The following is a 19879-nucleotide window of genomic DNA, read 5'->3' as shown; positions in this document are numbered from 1 at the left end:
ATTTTAATATTCTCATTGCATATTTGTAATGTGTTCGGTTGTAACAATTTTGATACCGGCTTAGGTAATTTGCACTGTACGATATGTCCGGCCTAGTGCCTGTACTGATATACTGTAATTCGCCTTTCTATACTGTATACTACCATCTATCTCACTAGCTTGTTCCAATTTTAAGTTAGTTTCCATCGGAGTATCATACAGCTTAGTGTTCTCTAGATTATATTTTATAGCCAAAGATTCAATGTATTTAGTTTGACTTAAGGTCATTCTATAATCATCATTATGATCAATATCTAAGCCAATATAACTTTGAATTTTTCCCAAGTCCTTCGTTGCAAATCTTTTCATCAAACTAGCTTTTATATAATTTATTTTAATTTTATCTTTGCAGCAAATTAAGAGATGGTCAACAAATATCAGTATATACACTGGATCTTGGCTTATACTGTTTACAAATTAACAATGATCATAGTTACTCCTAATGAAACCAAGTTTTTCAATGAACTTGTTGAAACAGTCATACCATACCCTAGAGCTTTCTCTGAGACCATAGAGTGCCTTTTGCAATTTGTAAACTCTATCATCTCCAGTTTCATAACCTTTCGGTTGATTTATGAACACTTCTGACTTAAAAACACCGTTTAAAAATGCGGTTCCAACATCCATTTGTTCTATAAATAAATTATTTTCACAACTGAATGATTATAAAATTTGCAATGTTTGCATTTTTCCTACAGGTGAATAGAAATTCTAAAGGTATTCCTTTTGCTGGAATCCTCGTACAACTAACCTAGCTTCAGAGATGTTTTTATTATTTTTTTTTTAATCCACTTTACATCAATAACCTTTTTATCTTTTGGCCTATCAAAAATTTGCCATGTATTATTCTTCATTAGACTATTCATTTCTGAGTCTATTGCTATTTGCCACTTTTTGAAATCGTGTGAGTTCATCGCCTCCTCAAATGTATTTGATACATCGCATCGATATAATTTACATACATAAAATGCGATACTGGATTACCGTATCTGGAAACTGGACTTTTTTTTCTGTTTGATTTTCTCTCTATCACTAGGTTCTCACTTTCATCATTTAAATTATCGTCTACAAGATTTTCTAGGGCATTATAACTATTAGAAATAATTTCATTCGTATCTACATAATTTTCGTCAATTACAGAGTCAGTTTTAAGTATTTCATTTTCTAAATTTGAACTATCGCTATTATTTGAATCCACTTCATCATTAAGTTTTTCTAGGCGAATTAATTGAGTATTTTCTTCAACAACCTAAAAATGTAAAAAAATTCACGATTATAGGGATAGTCAACTCTTCATTTATTTGGATATAGCAAACTGAGTCTGATCCAAATGATGAAAAGTATCACGAATATTTCCAATTTAATTAAAAGGACCGTGCACAAACTATAAATAATAATGGATTTCAACGACCTCGAAGTAATCGATATTAACGAGGTTTTAATGCATTTTACATGCCATACATCCCCAAGTTGGGACCAAATTCGATCTGGACGAAGTCGCTCGTCATTACGACGATGAATACGTCAACGATACATGCATAATATCCTTTTTTCACGAGGAGGACCCCGAGAATCCAAGCAATTTCCAGTCGTCAGATAATATGTCCAATTTATCAAGAATTATTATAAAATTTATTATTTATTCAACAATAGTAACAGTACTACAAATTAAATTACAACTTTCAAATACCTTATCATAGCATATATATACACACAAAAATACAACAAAATAATGTTAACAAAACAAAAAATATAAAATTAATAACACTATCCCTACTGCTAAAAGTTTGGCGCACTATGGCTATACAAGTTAGGGTGTGGCGAGTTGGTGGCAATTACCAAGATGTACGAATATGTCAAAGGAACAGTCCTTCCAAAAGTAAATCTCTCGCAATTTATACTTAGATACATCGAAGATTTTCTCTCAAAGAAGGAAATTGAAGCAACTGAGATAGATTGTGATGTTCAGCGGCTTCTTCAAATCACGTCTGATAATTTCACAATGCAAACAGATAAAAGTACAAGGGGACATGTACAAGGAGTTCCCATATTGGAGCTTTGGAACACGTTGGTCACTGAAACACGAGGTGTTGATCGGAGAACTTTTTGTACATCCGAAATTCGGAACAATCTGTTTGAAGGATACAGATTCAACTGTAGGTTGTATTGCCATCAAGAATTTTTTAGACGAATTGAAGGATATCATCAATAAGCCTGTGTACATTGAGAACTATTGTATTATTTCGGAGATTTTCAATCCGAATAACAAGTTCAACCTCGGAGACCTATATGTGATCCTCGAGGATATCCATTTACTGGAAAATAAACGTAGAGGACAGTTTGAAGATCTGATCTTAAAATTCAAAATGTCCTTTCTTTTGTTGAACAAAAGTAACGTCACTCACACGCCGGAAAAAAGATATCATTTCTGGCTTGAGATAAAAAATATTAAGTATTACAGTGAAAATATCAACAGGTGTTTTTTGTGTTTACCTGAACAGTTAATCGAACAATGGCCCGAATTGCAAGTTTCTCGTTTTTATTCATTGAAATTCGCCAAGGATTTAACCCCGACGAGGGATTACGAATATAACAGGATTAATCCAAGATTACCCCAACTGATGTTGAGAAAAAATAACTTAGCCACAATGAGTTTCAACGATGATTATTCCCAACCTCAACAGTTAGAATTTTTGAACTCCCGAGAATACTTGAAAACATGGGAGTGGTGAGCTTTCAAGCGGTCTTAAAATATAGGAAGTTCAATCCGAACAACAGTTCAAGAACGATGTTGTCAAATATTCCCCTAATTTTCGGTACCGTAGGCGAGAAAACCCACATCTTGGACATCCGAGTCGATAACATCAAGAGTTTGGCCGTCTATTTGAACAACTGGATGGCGACCCCTATAGGTCTCATACCTGGAGTGTTGGTGAATGTGAAAAATGTTGTCGTCCAGAGAAGTTACTGCAAATCCACCGCTCTAACTTCTTTTGAAATTGTCGCCCTCCTTGCCAATTCCAAACGGCTAGACTTTTATCTGACGACGACTGGAGGTTGAAGTATTATGCCACAAATGAAACATTGTGCATTTGTTTTTGTTGTGAATGTACTCATGTTGGTTTTCTTGTCTGCATCACCAGTAGTCATGTTTTTTTCTTTCATTTTAGATTTGGCATAATCAACTGTTCTCTGTTCTTCTGGAATTACTTCAATGAAATCACCAATGTAACTATAACTTGGAGGTAAAGCTCTGAGTAGGTATCTCATCTTCTCTGATTCATTAATTTTCCCTCCGGCTGTTTTGAAATAATTTGTTGTTTCTTCAAAATCAACAAAGAATTCTTCAATTGTGTTGTAATTGCTAAGCTTAATATCTTCAATTTTTCCTCTACATATTATCTGCATAGCTGTAGACTGTGTCTCAACGTCTTTTGAGTTTTCTTAAGAAAAAAATGGTAAAAACGGGAGGTCACACTTTTTTTATGCTGGTTTTTCTAAGAAAATAGTTCACCATTTTTAATTGACCATTCTGTAGCATTATAAGCTCTTTATCGTTTGAACCGGAAACGTACAGGGTTTTTATGAAGAAACGATCAAGATTTTCAAACTTAAACCCATATTTTTTTAACATTTAACTGCTTCAAAATATCCCATAGCTAGAATAAAAATTCTCCAAATTGATTGAAGAGAACTAGAACACTGCCCTAATTTGTTTCCCTAAAAGCGACATCTATTGGCTTTCCTCAACTTTCGCCCGCATGTTTTTGGCAGCGTTGCGACCAGAATTACAGGTGCCTACCGAAATTTCAACTTATTTCGTTTAAATTTTAACACCTCAAGATTGGAACTTCGGTCGCGTATCATGACAAATTTATGCTAACAATCATCTTATTTTCGAGATATATTAGTAATAATGCATAGCTGATTTGAAACTCGCCAAGAAACATATGTATAATTGTTGTAAGTGTCCGGATATGTATCTCATGAATACTAACCTATAATATAATAATAATAATAATAATATAATAAATAAACTATAATATTGACCCTATCACAGTGTTTCGTGGCGCCACCAGTCATAATATATTACAGTTTGGCAACTCTGTGTTTAAGTCATTTTGAGTGACACATGTGACGACAGTGACATACGACACAAATCAGTCAGCCTTTTTGTATAACCTTCTTCGAATAGAGATTGCAATTTACGGTTATTGTTCTAATTGAATATTATTGAGTTTGGGATAATAAAACTGAAAAATAAATTACTTATTTTATTGAAAACTCCACTACTCTAACATGGTAGCAGAGCGTGGTTAAGGAGTAAAATACAGTAAGGTCAGGAAGTTGCTAGTTTCACCGACCACGTGAAGAACTAACCTCATTTTGGTTAAAAGTAATTCGACGAAATAAAAGAAAACATCATTGTAGAAATGGCCAAGCAGTCAAGGATTGAAGATATAATAATTCCGATTTTCGATGGCGTAAACTATTCGAGCTGGAAATTAAGATTAATAACTCTATTAGAGTATAAAGAACGTCACGAGCCCGCCATCACTATAATGCCTACTAAATTTAAAGATAGTGAGGCAGAATGGAAAAAAATGGATTTGAAAGCGAGGACTGTAATAATGAGCACAATCTCCGATCAGCAATTGGAATATATTGCCGAATGTGAAGCAGCTTATCAAATGATTCAAAAGTTTGACAACATGTATCTGACACAGTCTACAGCTATGCAGATAATATGCAGAGGAAAAATTGAAGATATTGAGCTAGTGGTGGATTTGCAGTAACTTCTCTGGACGACAACATTTTTCACATTCACCAACACTCCAGGTATGAGACCTATAGGGGTCGCCATCCAGTTGTTCAAATAGACGGCCAAACTCTTGATGTTATCGACTCGATGTAGGTTTTCTCGCCTACGGTACCGAAAATTAGGGGAATATTTGACAACATCGTTCTTGAACTGTTGTTCGGATTGAACTTCCTATATTTTAAGACCGCTTGAAAGCTCACCACTCCCGTGTTTTCAAGTATTCTCGGTAGGGTGTCGGAGTTCAAAAATTCTAACTGTTGAGGTTGGGAATAATCATCGTTGAAACTTATTGTGGCTAAGTTATTTTTTCTCAATATCAGTTGGGGTAACCTTGGATTATTCCTGTTATATTCGTATTCCCTCGTCTGGGTTAAATCCTTGGCGAATCCCAATGTATAAAAACGAGAAACTTGCAATTCGGGCCATTGTTCGATTAACTGTTGTTCGATTAACTGTTCAGGTGAACACAAAAAACACCTGTTGATATTTTCACTGTAATACTTAATATTTTTTATCTCAAGCCAGAAATGATATCCTTTTTCCGGCGTGTAAGTGACGTTACTTTTGTTCAACAAAAGAAAGGACATTTTGAATTTTAATCGGATCTTCAAACTCTCCTCTACGTTAGTTTTCCAGTAAATGGATATCCTCGAAAATCACATATAGGTTTTCGAGGTTAAACTTGTTATTAGGATTGAAAATCTCCGAAATAATACAATAGTCCTCAATGTACACAGGCTTATTGATGATATCCTTCAATTCGTCTAAAAATTTATATTTCAATTTATTTTCCAATAAATCTAAACAGTTAAAGAAATCCTTGAAAAATCATTATTCATTATAATAGTTCGATGAATGTATCGTTTCTTGTTTTCTTTAATTATATGTGTGTGTGTGTGTTTTTTTTTGTACTATGCTATTTTTTTTTCTTCTCTCTCTTTCTTGATGTTTCATTTTTGGATTGAGTTCAATTGAGTTGTTTTTCTTTTGTTCATTATTATATGATGTTATACCTCAATTTATGTACATGTGGATACAGTAGTGGACTTTAAATAGTCCGTTGTATTCCTTTTCCGTTGTATTATTTTTATAAATAAATAAAAATTCTTGACGACAATACAACCTACAGTTGAATCTGTATCCTTCAAACAGATTGTTCCGAATTTCGGATGTACAAAAAGTTCTCCGATCAACACCTCGTATTCCAGTGACCAACGTGTTCCAAAGCTCCAATATGGGAACTCCTTGTACATGTCCCCTTGTACTTTTATCTGTTTGCATTGTGAAATTATCAGACGTGATTTGAAGAAGCCGCTGAACATCACAATCTATCTCAGTTGCTTCAATTTCCTTCTTTGAGAGAAAATCCTCGATGTATCTAAGTATAAATTGCGAGAGATTTACTTTTGGAAGGACTGTTCCTTTGACATATTCATACATCTTGGTAATTGCCACCAAGTCGCCACACCCTAACTTGTATAGCCATAGTGCGCCAAACTTTTAGCAGTAGGGATAGTATTATTAATTTTATATTTTTTGTTTTGTTAACATTATTTTGTTGTATTTTTTTGTGTGTATATATATGCTATGATAAGGTATTTGAAAGTTGTAATTTAATTTGTAGTACTGTTACTATTGCTGAATAAATAATAAATTTTATAATAATTCTTGATAAATTGGACCTATTATCTGCCGACTGGAAATTGCTTGGATTCTCGGGGTCCTCCTCGTGAAAAAAGTATATTATGCATGCATCGTTGACGTATTCATCGCCGTAATGACGAGCGACTTCGTCCAGATCGAATTTGGTCCCAACTTGGTAAAGGCGGGTACCTTCATAGGTGCAGGAAAGTCCTGCATTTATTATTATTTTTGTATGGTTTTTCTGGCATATAAAATGCATTAAAGCCTCGTTAATGTCGATTACTTCGAGGTCGTTGAAATCCATTATTATTTATAGTTTGTGCACGGTCCTTTTAATTAAATTGGAAATATTCGTGATACTTTTCAACATTAGGATCAGACTCAGTTTGCTATATCCAAATAAATGAAGAGTTGACTATCCCTATAACCGTTAACTTTTTTACATTTTTAGGTTGTTGAAGAAAATACTCAATTAATATGCCTAGAAAAACTTAATTATGAAGAGGATTCAAATAATAGTGATAGTTCAAATTTAGAAAATGAAATACTTAAAACTGACTCTGAAATTGACGAAAATTATGTAGATAGGAATGAAATTATTTCTTATAGTAATAATGCCCTAGAAAATCTTATAGACGATAATTTAAATGATGAAAGTGAGAACCTAGTGATAGAGAGAAAATCAAACAGAAAGAAAAGTCCAGTTTCCAGATACGGTTATCCAGTATCGCATTTTATTTATGTGAATTATATCGATGCAAATGTACCAAATACATACATTTGAGGAGGCGATGAACTCACACGATTTCAAAAAGTGGCAAATAGCAATGGACTCGGAAATGAATAGTCTAATGAAGAATAATACATGGCAAATTGTTGATAGGCCAAAAGATAAAAAGGTTATTGATGTAAAGAGGATTGAAAAAAAAAAATAATAACATTTTTAAAGCTAGGTTAGTTGTACGAGGATTTCAGCAAAAGGAATACCTTGAGAATGTTTATTCACTAGTAGGAAAAATGCAAACATTGAAAATGAGGAGAATTACAAACAGAAGTAGTATATAAGATTCCATGCCGTGATTGTGAAAAGTGCTATATAGGACAAACAAAACAATATGTGAAGGAAAGAATTAAACAACATGAATCTAATCTGAGGAATGCACGTAACGTAGACAAAACTGCTGTCACAAATCATGCAGTTAAAGAAAAACATCACTTCGACTTTAACAATAGCATTATTCTCGACAAAGAAAAGTTTATACACAAACGGATTATTAGTGAAATGTTACATATAAATTTATGTTTATGACTGTGTTAGGTTAGGTTTATGGCTCCGGCCTGCGTGTACATTGTGAAGAATTTAGATACTTAGATAGATGATTTTAGTTTTGCACAGCTTTTAAAAAGTACAAAATATTGGTAATGAAAGTAGCTTCCTTGTATACTGTTTGCCTCGAACTTGCTTTTTCTTCTCACAGCCTTGAAAAAGAGGAGAAAAGTCCTCGAAACGTTGGCAACTTTTTTGTAATCAGCACCAAATAAAGGTCCACTTCCCGACAACCTTTTCATTTATTGAAAATTTTATTATCATTCAGTTGTGAACATAATTTATTTATAGAACAAATAGATGTCGAAACCGCATTTTTAAACGGTGTTGTTAAGTCAGAAGTGTTTATAAATCAACCGAAAGGTTATGAAACTGGGGATGATAGAGTTTACAAATTGCAAAAGGCACTCTATGGTCTCAGAGAAAGCTCTAGGGTATGGTATGACTGTTTCAACAAGTTCATTGAAAAACTTGGTTTCATTATTATTAGGAGTAACTATGATCATTGTTTATTTGTGAAAAGTATAAGCCAAGATCCAGTATATGCCAAGATCCAGTATATATACTGATATTTGTTGACGATCTCTCAATTTGTTGCAAAGATAAAATTAAAATAAATGATATAAAAGCTAGTTTGATGAAAAGATTTGCAATGAAGGACTTGGGAAAAATTCAAAGTTATATTGGCTTAGATATTGATTATAATGATGATAGAAATGGAATCATCCTTAAGTCAAACTAAATACATTGAATCTTCTTCTATAAAATATAATCTAGAGAACACTAAGCTGTATGATACTCCGATAGAAACTAACATCAAATTGGAAAAAGCTAGTGAGATAGATGGTAGTATACAGGATGGGCAAAATTCGTTGTCTACTGAGAAAACGGACGACACATTCTCGAGCTCTTTTTTCTTGACTAATCCAAAACTGAAAACAGATCCAGCCTAACGTTTATAGATTTTGAGTTATGAACGAAAATTGAGAAATCGTCATTTTCAATGAAGCTGAATTTGAAGTCGTATTCGAAATCCGTTTTTACATTCTGCAGGCAGTTTTTTATGAGGAATCCGAATATGATATCAATAAATTTTTTGATCCAGTCATTTTCGAGATACGACAGGGATTTCTGATTTTTCAAATGTAAACTATAGTTGAAAGTTCTTTCATCTTGCTGAAATTTTTTTGCTGATTTCAAAAATATATTATATATCAAATGTCGCTATTCATATGAATATAACGTAAGAAAAAAAATTCAATACTTTGCTTTTCGATTCACTGTTGAATTTTCAGTAGGCTGGCGTAACCATAGCGACAGTTGAAAATGCATTATGGTTCGTGAACTCCACATAATCCTATGTGAGCTCAACCTTCTGCGATAGGAATCACCGACTGACGAATAATTATTTCTTTTATATATCGATATCAGACTTCCGTCTGATTATTAAAGAAGAAAATTTATTCAATTATCGTTTTTCTATTTATGAAAGAAGCTTCAAGAGTCAGTAAATAAAATATGATAGCTATCTATAATTATAATTTTTACAGAAAAAAGATGATGAAAAATAAGTATCTACTTCTGTCAACGGTAGCGTTCAAATTGTGAACCATCGTAAGATAAGTATGCCAAACATCGCGAGAACATAGACATGGACTGAGCAATGTCAGCATGAAAGTGTCTTTTTTATAGAAATAGAGAAATGATCGTCGGGCATTTACCTGTTTCTTTTTTGTTCACATAGAGGTGAGTGTAGACCAATCAAAATTCTAGAAAAAGATAACTGTATGCCCGACGTGCGTATCTCTCTGTCATTTTTTTGACCGTATTTCATGCATAGATATAAAGTGAAGGCACAGTCCATGTCTTTATGTCTATGGCGAGAACAAACGATGGCAAATTAATAATCGAAATATTTATTCAGCAATCCGTCATATTGATCCTTTACATGAAATTGTAAAATACATTTCAAGAAAATTAAACTAATCCTAACTCTACTCTGTTTTTTTAAAACTTTTTCTCATCTAAACTTTTAGTTAACATGTCTCCTAAATTAAATTTAGACTTAATCTTTACAATATCAATCACACCCTTCTCATAATTTTCATTACTATAATGATACTGCACTTCAATATGTTTATGAGGAATTCGAATATGATATTAATAAATTTTTCGATCCAGTCATTTCCGAGATACGACAGGGATTCCTGATTTTTCAAATGTAAACTATAGTTGAAAGTTCTTTCATCTTGCTGCAATTTTTTTGTTGATTTCAAAAATGTATCATATGTTTATGTTGCTATTCATATGAATGTTACACGAGAATAATCCATCGCCTTTAATCATGCACCCTCTATAAGAAGGGGTGCATGTTTCTTCACGAAATATTACGGTTTCATGAAAATAAATCCTCTCCGTCTATTTTTCGCATCTTTAATCCACACCCCCTGTATCGATTCGAAGTAAGTATAGCGCTCAAGTAATAGAAAATTAATCGAACTTTAGTTCTCTCAGATAAACTTCCTTCATAAAAACACGAATTAAGTGCAAAAAGTCTAGCAATCAGTCTTTTTCCAAGTAATTCGACATGGAAATTCCATCGAAGAAGTAATTTCAAAAGAAAGGAGAAGCTTGTATTTGAAGCAGAACAAAACGTTAACTCTTGTCTTCCGTTCAGAGCCAGTCTTTTATCGGCCCGAGATTCATTTTCATCATGATAGGAAAACGCTCTTCAAAGGCAACTGATTATATACCAGTAGTGAATTCTCCAGTAGAAGAAATGATACCGTCATAAATGAATCTTCTTCCATAATTTATGAAAGTTGTCAAGTGTTGATAAATCTATTCAATCTATTTGATCTATTAAACTGATGAAGTTTAAAGTTAAATTATTAGCTAATCCAGGTGGGTAAGGTAAAAGTAGATTTTTGGAGCCTGTTAACCTTCAACATAATTATTCACAGTAGCTATACCACCAAAATTACCCAAATTACATGCGCCACCATGGCAGAAACGTCTTTAACACAAAACAGAGAGGCTAAGAAGACACATTGGACGATGCTGACTAAACACAATAAACATCACCCCAAAAGCTCGCAAGAACGAACAGAGCTGCCACGACATCTTGGGGGTAGAGGAATTGTTGATTTGTCTAACCGTATTTCCCAGGAAATTTGAGGTCATCGAAAATATTTCCTGAGCAAGGCTGCTTCGTCAGAACTCCATCGAGTAGTTTGTGTTGCTGATAGTTCTACAGTCTACACCGTTAAAACTACAGCATGACCACTTGGAAACCGTCGAACACTCTGCAGAAAGTAAAATGCAGAAACTGATTGGCAAACCTCTGCATGGAATTAAGGCACCAGAACGAGGTCAACGATGATTACGTCGACATATCTGCGTCGAACTTGAAATATATCGCCAAGGATGCCTCAGTGGCGGATGATAGCTGTCGTTATGGATGTGCGACACATGAAACTATTCAGCACATCACCGGGGGATGTCAGAAGTTCACCGGCACGGAGTACAAAAACAGATATGATGCCGTTGCCAAGATTCTTCACCAAGAATTGGCACTAAAACACCAACTTCTAAGTTCGAAAAAGGTTCCTTATTACAATTACCATCCGGATGCTGTATTGGAAAATGAACATCACAAGCTCTACTGGGATCGCACGGTACTCACAAACCGGAAAATAACTCACAATAGACCAGACCTCATATTGCTCAATAAGGATGAAGACAGAGCAATATTCATCGATGTGGCGATTGCAAATAATAACAATCTTCTAGATAGGCACACTGAAAAAATTTCAAAATACAGAGATCTCGAGGAACAGACCAGAAGACAGTGGAAGCTGAAAGATATCAAGACCATCCCTATTGTCATTTCATCTACAGGCGTGATACCGAAGAAACTACTAGAGAACTTGAGGAAACTTCAGTTTGACGAAAATATCTATAGAGTCATGCAGAAGTCGGTACTGCTGGGAACGGCGAGAACTGTACGCAAGTACATGGGGAATGCAGAGGAACACCATCTGCTCCGTCAGGAAGTGCGGGTAGAGCAGGAATCCAACCGACAACAGGGAGCCGAGGAGCGGCCCGAACCCGACCACCACCACGAGCCCGAAAACCTGCAAAGGGCTCCAACAGAGCTTGATCCTTTTGATATCTGAGATATCTGGGATAAGTGAATGTTCCTTTGGAGAGGAGTGTGAAAGCCGCAAGGCTGAAGTAATTTATTCATGCTAATAGATACAAACAATGCTTACACAAACTCAAGAAAAAGGACAAAAAAATTATTCTTGAAAATCAAAAGAATTACAGGAAAAGATTTCCTCCAATGAGAAAAAGTATTTTTGCACTAAATATAGTTTTCCATTTGAATTTTGAATTTTTTCAGGGTAGTCAATACCGTTGCGAATTTTTGGATCATAATATGTTACACCACACTTCAATCTGTTAATTCGATGGAAGTCTGTATAAATCTGCTTTCTTTGACGTGTACAGCCATCGTGCGCATCTTGGTTTGTCCTATATTCATCCACTTGAGACTTCACATGTAATAAACATCGAAAACATTGAAACAAGAGACAGTAAGAATTTTTTTCTTTTTGAAAGCATTTCTAATGTCATATCTGTACCCGAGTTGACCTATTACCCTGATAGCTTCTCTCTGTAAACAGTCGTTTTACGGTTATCACCATATAGGCACGCTACTTCTGAAAATATAGAATTTTTCCGAAAATTGAATAAATTTCTTCTGGAACATTCCGAAATATCCGAATAGACTAAGTGCTCTGGAACAATAAATAACACAAATTGAGGTACCTAGGTATTTTATGAATGCAAGATAGTTCGTTATACGCTGTATATAGAACCTTTAGTATGCGAAATTGTTCTAGTCATAGACATATTATTGGGGTAATAAGTGTACGGTTCTAGCCCTACGCTGAAAGTGTTCATTGAAGTTATCACATATCATTATAGTTTCAGTTTCATCGGTTGAGTTTAAAATAAACTTCTATCGGGTGGTGACGGACGCAATATCTTTCTTCATTTATTGAACATAAATAGTTGTCAATTTGTCAGGTACCGCATGAAAAAACGAATTCATTTATATCCCCTCTAAGCATCCGATCAACAGAGGACATTTTTATGGAAATTCTCTCCTATCACCGGATTACTGTTGGTCAGTTAATAATGTAAATGTTATATCAACTAACCCACAATATTCGAGATAAAAATATGCAGCTTATCGCCCAATTTCTTTTACTAAAGTAAAATGTGCATTGCATTGTATTATCCTGATTCTAGGTACCGAAGTACCCCTCAAAAGCTATATGGGCTTGTGCGAGAACCAATTTGTTTTGTATTGGCTTTGTTACAGTGTCCTTACGTCAACTTATGCCCAGCACTGTTTAATTTTAACCAAGCAGCGAATGATGGCCCGTACCTCATTGACTAGAAAATTTCTTCTCAAGCCCGGGATCGAACTAGGTACCATGCTGTCTTGAGCCGACGCTTCAACCACTGAGCTACACATATGGACGAAAAATTGTTGAACTTGATAAAACTTGCTTCACGATATACCAGAAGACGTTTTTATGATCGTTATGAGCTTATGTAATGGAGAAAATGTGCATCTTTGGAAAATATCTGCACGCTTGTTTTTTAAGAGCAGTTTGAATTGCTTTATAGAACGTAATATCAATAAAGTCCGAACATTTTGAAAGTCTGTGAGCTCCAAAATTCTCCTATTCAAAAGCAATTGGTGAAAATATTGATAATAGAATTGAGCACAGTAATAAGAGCGTCAATAAATGCAGTACTAGTATAAGCCTCGTCTGACATTCGAGAAATACATATTCTAAATATATGTATAAATCCACGAATACCTATTTGCAAATAATGAGAATTACCTTAGTATGATAACTTTGAATATTGGTCCGGAAAGTCCTTTGATTATGGCCGAGGCATTGAGATGACAGCGACCATGTAAAACCACCCCATTCACCTAGAAAAATAAGAATAGTTCAGGTATACTAACCCTTCGGGAAAACAGCAAATGAAGAAAACACACATCGGACATAATCTTCATAAACTGGTCGAGAAAATATGAGAAGTTTATCGCGAATTCCATACATGTAGGTTAGGAAATGAAAATGCACTCGATAAAGCGATTCGACTGTGTTTATCAAGGTAACGCGATTCGGTAACTGGTTATCGTTGGAATACTTATCATCATTTACTTGATATGTTTATTTTCTTAATCAAAAATATTTTTCGAATATAAACGGAACTTGCAGGACTTTGAATGGAGATATCCCTGGAAGTAATCATAAGAGAAACGCTACAAATTTTAAAAACATTTCACTGGTGTATTATTGCCAAATCTCTTCCTTGAACAATTATTTTTCTTTCTATATACATATAGCACCTGGAAAAATACGGAAGTTTCATGAGCGAGTTTTAAATCTGCGCCTTTAAGAAGTCATATGCTGAAAACAAGTTTCAAACTACCGGGCGGCCAACCCCAGCCGCTTATTTCGAGGGAGCAAATGAAGATATTTCGAAAATCTTTTCTTGTGGTGTGTGTTGGGTGTTTAAAAGCACAATTTATAATTATTGTCCTATACAGGGGTATATACAGGGTCTTCGAAAACAAAGAAATAAAACAAAGCTACACTTTTTTGAATGTAACACAGTGTAATATGCTTGTTCAAACCCTCAAGCCACAAGTAGAAAAAAATCAGCTATCTATAAAATTCAGAATAATCTAGAAATCCCCTGTAGAGCAACAAATTTCGCTAGTAGACTGAAACCTAGAACTGACGCTTTGCTTGACCAATGGGCACGCTTGCCATCCATCTATTGGTCGACAAGATTCGACAAGTCGAGAATGATTTTATAGCGGGCAAAAAATTTTTTTTTAATGTTAACAAGAATAGATTGATTATTTATAAACTATATATTTCTGGAAAATGAAGGTTCATACTGAAATAATAAAACGATATTTATTTCTATCAAATAAACAATATTAGTAACAAATGAATTAGGCTTCAATAAATTTCTTATTAACTATAAATAACTGAAATTTCTGAATTTCTTCAAGGTAAATCACGTTTATTTATTATTCTCTTATTAAATTTATAGTAAATAAATTCGGCTCAAATAAATATTTATTAAATGTAAACCATATCATTTTTCTCAGTGTATTCGAACTCAAAAATGGAATGGCAAGCTCAAATTATGATGATTTTCTTCAGATCACTTTATACCTTAGAAGGACCATTTCCGAGATAATGGCGAAAATGGTTTATTAGTTTCGAATTTAAAATCGAAAATTACGCAGAAACTATCAGGTTTAGATGTAGAAAAATTTTATGAATATAGTTTCGAAATTAATTTTTACGTTCAACGAGATATAGAAATACTGGTTGTGCCATTTGAAAAAAGAATGTTTTCGACGATTATTTGTAGTTGATGTTTGAGAATTTATTATGATCACTCTGTGTATTTCAGAGTTGAAATTTTCTTTTATATGTAGGAGCAGCTAACTTGTCTACTCGAAAAAATTCTGTCTGTATCGCTGGCGTAACTAGTTTCTTAATTAATTGTTATTTAAAAAAACTCCATATTTTCGATTGTTCGCCATTATCTCGTAAAGGATTCTTCTGAGGTATAAAGTAGTATGAAGCAACTCATCATAAGGTGAGCTTGCCATTCCAATTTTGAGGTCAAATACAGGGTGTTACATTTAAAAAAGTGCAACTTTGGTCTATATCTTTGTTTTCGATTACTCTGTATAGTGTATATATAACAATAATTTTAAATTGTGCTTTGGGACATCCTACACACACCACAAGAAAAGATTTACAAAATATCTTCATTTACTCCCTGAAAAGAGCGCCGCGTCTGGGTGGGCCACTCGATATAGTCCTAAACAAACAAAATTCATTTCTTAATAAACATTTTAGGGTTTTCACTCCAAATCTCTGAAACAAAATCAATTAAAAATGAAATAAACGATTTACTCCTGCGTAAATTCTTGCACCAATTTGTCAGGAGCAAATCAACTAGAAAAAATTGTTCTAAAATGTGTGTAGGTATCATTGTCGCTAATATTAATTTCAGAGTGTCAGCATAATCATTTTTCATCTTCATCTTCCTTCATTTCTAGGAATGTTCTCTGTGGAAAGCCGGCGGATATAAAGTTATTATTTATTTTCGAATTATGAGCCCTTAAAAGTGCAAATTTAATACAGATGTACTAACAGAAAAACTGTTTTTGCATGGTTTGGACGCGAAATAATTTGTTATTTGCTCAATACATGAGACTATTTATTATTTATTGAAAGCGGAATATTTTCATCTAAAATTCTAGTAGTTGGGGATCGCAAGATTGCTAGATGGTAGAAAGAAAAAAAAGACGTGTAAAGAAAACGAGAGAGTCAGATTGAGATACAATGCTTTGTGTGAATTCATGTTAATCTGACAATTTGCGTGGTGGGGACCGTACCGAAGAGTTGGAAATGGTACAAAAATGGTTCAGATTTTCAGACTTTACGCTAATGGGATCCAGAGGAAGCTACTTTTCAAGAAGCTGACAATTCGGACTTGACGAAAAGTCATAGCGGCCCTTTGAAAATGAAGAAAAATAATGGTTATTTGTACAGGGTCAATTGGTGATACCTGAACTACAACTTTGAACCCAAAGAGATAGAGAAAAATGAATGGCACATTACGGTCTTCTTTTTTCGAAAAACTAATAATGCCATCAACTGCATATCTGTATATTTTTTTGTTTTCGAATTATACTACAAAATTGAAATTTAGACCATTTCAACTTTGGTCATTATCTCCGTTTCTGTTTGTGCTTTTCTTGATTTTACGAAATCCATTAAATCAATTACGTCCGATTTCATAATAAAATTTAAAGTCACTTTAAGCTTAAAGCTTCCTTTACTGTCATTTTTAGTAGGGTTGAAGGAGGCTTTAAAATTAAAGCGACTTTAGGTTTGATTATGAAACAGGGCGTTATACTTTATATTTGAAAACGCATTGAATTTGCTACAAGATAAGAATTTCTGTGTGCTAAAAAAAATTTCAGTGCGGACGTGGTTATTTTTCAATTCAACATTTCTTGATTTAACGAGATATTTTCCAAATAGGTGGTCAAATTTGATGAAACTACAAGGATAACTGAATTATGCATAATATGGAAAAACTTGAAATATTTCGTTAAATCAAGAAATGTTAAATTGAAAAATAACCGTTTGGCTCCTTTAAAAGTCGACCCCTGTATAGTAATAGAGATTATAGTATAGTAAGAGGTTTGCTTCTTTGCTCCGTTTCTTTTCTGGCATCTTAAATATACAAACTACAATTGAATACGATACTTTAAAATTTTGAAAAAAAAAATGATTTTGAAAAAAGTGCCTAGTGATTAATGTTCGAAAAATAGTAATACCTCTGCAGAATTATCAATCATCGCAAGCCCGTTGTGAAAAACTGTTGCTTTGTGATAGGAATTTGGGAGCTCTATATGTGCCTAGTGCTCGAAGCTTTTTTCAGCTGCTATTTCAATTATGATATTCGAGAATATGTTCCCCAAACAATGGTGTTCGATATATTATTCGATTATATTATTATAATCTTCAATAACTCTAGCACTACAGCAGTTTACCAATTTGCTCTCTGTCCTTCCTTCTCGTCGGAACGTGAGTCTCATTAAGGTGATTACTGAGATAAAATTGAAGAAGGTGAAAACCTTATCGAATATCATAAAAGTGGATGGAGAGGTGTTAAGTAGGCAGAGCTCCATGAAAAAATTTTACTGAAATCATAATTCCTTAGGCGCCCTGCAGACATTAGCGTTTACCTCCATTGCCCATTAATTTATGATCAGAATCTGTGCAGCGTAATAGAGAACCGAGGACCGAGGTTCACTCATAAATTGTTCTAAATGAGGATGTTAAATTCATAGGGAGCCGTGGAATGAATTATTTTCAGTCTAGAAAACATAACTTTTCAATTAATATATGAAAGCAAATGAATCGCAACAGCCTTCATTTTCATCGCAATATTTGCTGAAATTTTCAGAACTATCCCTTTTAAACAAATGGGACTGCTTCAAACGAAGCGGTTTCCAAAATCCCTCTATACCGAGGAGCTATCGGTAACCTTATATATTTTAAATTAATGCAGATACTGAACATTTATTGATATGAAAATCAACACATGTTACAATCTAAATCGAACTAGACTACCACCATCACTCGGAGTATCGATAGAAAAACCATTCCAGGAAGGAAAGTAGATGCTGACCATGGGTTCCGTCTTATTTGAGGTCCGTCTGACGTGTCATCAGAGGAACACGTCTTGACGTAATCGGAAACGATTGATAGACCCCTTATTAGATGGCAGGTAACTATATCAAATTCACATTCTCAACTCTCCCAAGATGGCAGCAAGTATCTATTTTCTCCGTGATTTAAATTTGAAAAAACCACATTTTGCAGTCATCAAGCAGTAGAGAGGGAGCTTTCGGAAACTTTTTTATCTGTGGGACCTTCCGAGTGATGGTGTTTGACTTGTTCGATTTATATCGTAAAATTTGTTGATTATTATACAGGGTGAGCGTTTGACTCGTACAAATACTTCACTAATATATTCTTGAAGGCAACAGAAACACTTTTTTCCCCTACCAGCCTACCACCTTTTCCGAATCGACCTGGGTTAAAAGATACAGGCTGCTGAAAAACCATACAGAAAAATGCTATTTTCAGTTCTATCTCACAAGCGGTTTCATCGAATGAAATGAAATTTCGGAATAAAGTTTTTCTTTTATATGATTAATTTTTTTCGAACACAAGATATCACTCACGTCTCCCAGATTCCTCATTATGAAAATTTCGTAGTAATGAAGGTATATTTTTCTGACAAAAATACAGCCTCATTTTAGAATAATCTTTCAGTTTTCATTTTTGAGTAATTTTATTTTGAATTAATTTTGGAGAGAAATATTTGCAGTTTCCAATTCGGGATTCCGGCATCGTTCGGAATTGTAAATATTCCGCACCGTTTCATTCCGTTTTCAGTTCTGAAAAACGATGTCGCACCGTATAAAACATCCTGATTTGGAAGATGACCGTGTTTTTTGTTCGCTAGCACAGATAAGTCGAAATTAAGACGTCTTCATCGACGCAAATTTGACCGAATTTCGGCAGTCGGGGCACATCTGATTTCCGCACCCCCCCTGTGTGTATAAAATCAGATGTTCCCGCACAGGTGACTTCACTTACAATTGATTCACTTGGGCTAAAATTCCGATTAATTGCCTTGCTTACGTGTGACGCCGAATTCACTGTTCTCTGCCGTTGAAGTAGTGTTTTTTTAGAAGATATTTTTCGTTGAGTTTTTTTGGCATCGTTAAAAGTAGAATTTCATTTTATTTTTTTTCTCCGTCACCTTTTATTTGGTGGTTGTGGAAATTTACGAGTGCAAGTGGCCAACCGAAACCATAGGTAAGACGACACTCCACCTTTTTTTCTTTTATATCATTGGAACTTCAGCCTTCCTTCATCCCTTACTCCCCGGTTTAAGTTTCACTCCTACTGCTGAAGTACCCCGCTGGCGTGGATACTCAGGGTGTGCAGAACGCACTTTGGAGTGGCTAACCCTCTTTCCGCCCTCGTTGTCCGACGCTCACCGCTTCTGTTATCGAAGAACCCCGTTGGCGTGGATACTCAGGGGGTAAAAAACGCACCTAGAGGTGAACTGTCGGGAATCTGTGCCGTCTTGTTTCATCCCCTAACCTGGCTGAGGTCCGATACCTGTCCGTTAAGTGTGCGTCTTAGGTTCTGACTGGCGAACACGTCCGTAAACCCAGTATAACGTTTGAGATCGGATCCTGTTTCATTCCGTCCGTTTTGCCCTGTAAATTCACTGATCTCGAGTCTTTCACTGTACGAATATTATAATAGTGCCATTTGTGTTTCCTTGTACGAGTCGACAAATATAATTTGTATACGTTGATTTTG

At 34.6% G+C, this 19879-nt stretch overlaps 1 protein-coding gene across 4 annotated transcripts in view; it reads right to left on the bottom strand.

Annotated features, from left to right (window-relative positions):
• The window catches only part of LOC123308260 (inaD-like protein), a 370976-nt gene that overhangs the window by 114420 nt on the left and 236677 nt on the right, over positions 1–19879 (bottom strand). For all 4 annotated transcript variants that reach the window (XM_044890846.1, XM_044890847.1, XM_044890848.1 and 1 more), the window contains exon 21: positions 13757–13851. In XM_044890846.1, the coding sequence (XP_044746781.1) occupies positions 13757–13851 (95 nt within the window). The remainder of the gene's footprint in view (positions 1–13756; positions 13852–19879) is intronic.

The sequence above is a fragment of the Coccinella septempunctata genome, chromosome 2 (genome assembly GCF_907165205.1).
Source record: "Coccinella septempunctata chromosome 2, icCocSept1.1, whole genome shotgun sequence".
NCBI lineage: Eukaryota > Metazoa > Arthropoda > Insecta > Coleoptera > Coccinellidae > Coccinella > Coccinella septempunctata.
The sequence above is the reverse complement of the archived record's forward strand: the minus strand, read 5'-3'. Positions and strand labels throughout refer to the sequence as shown.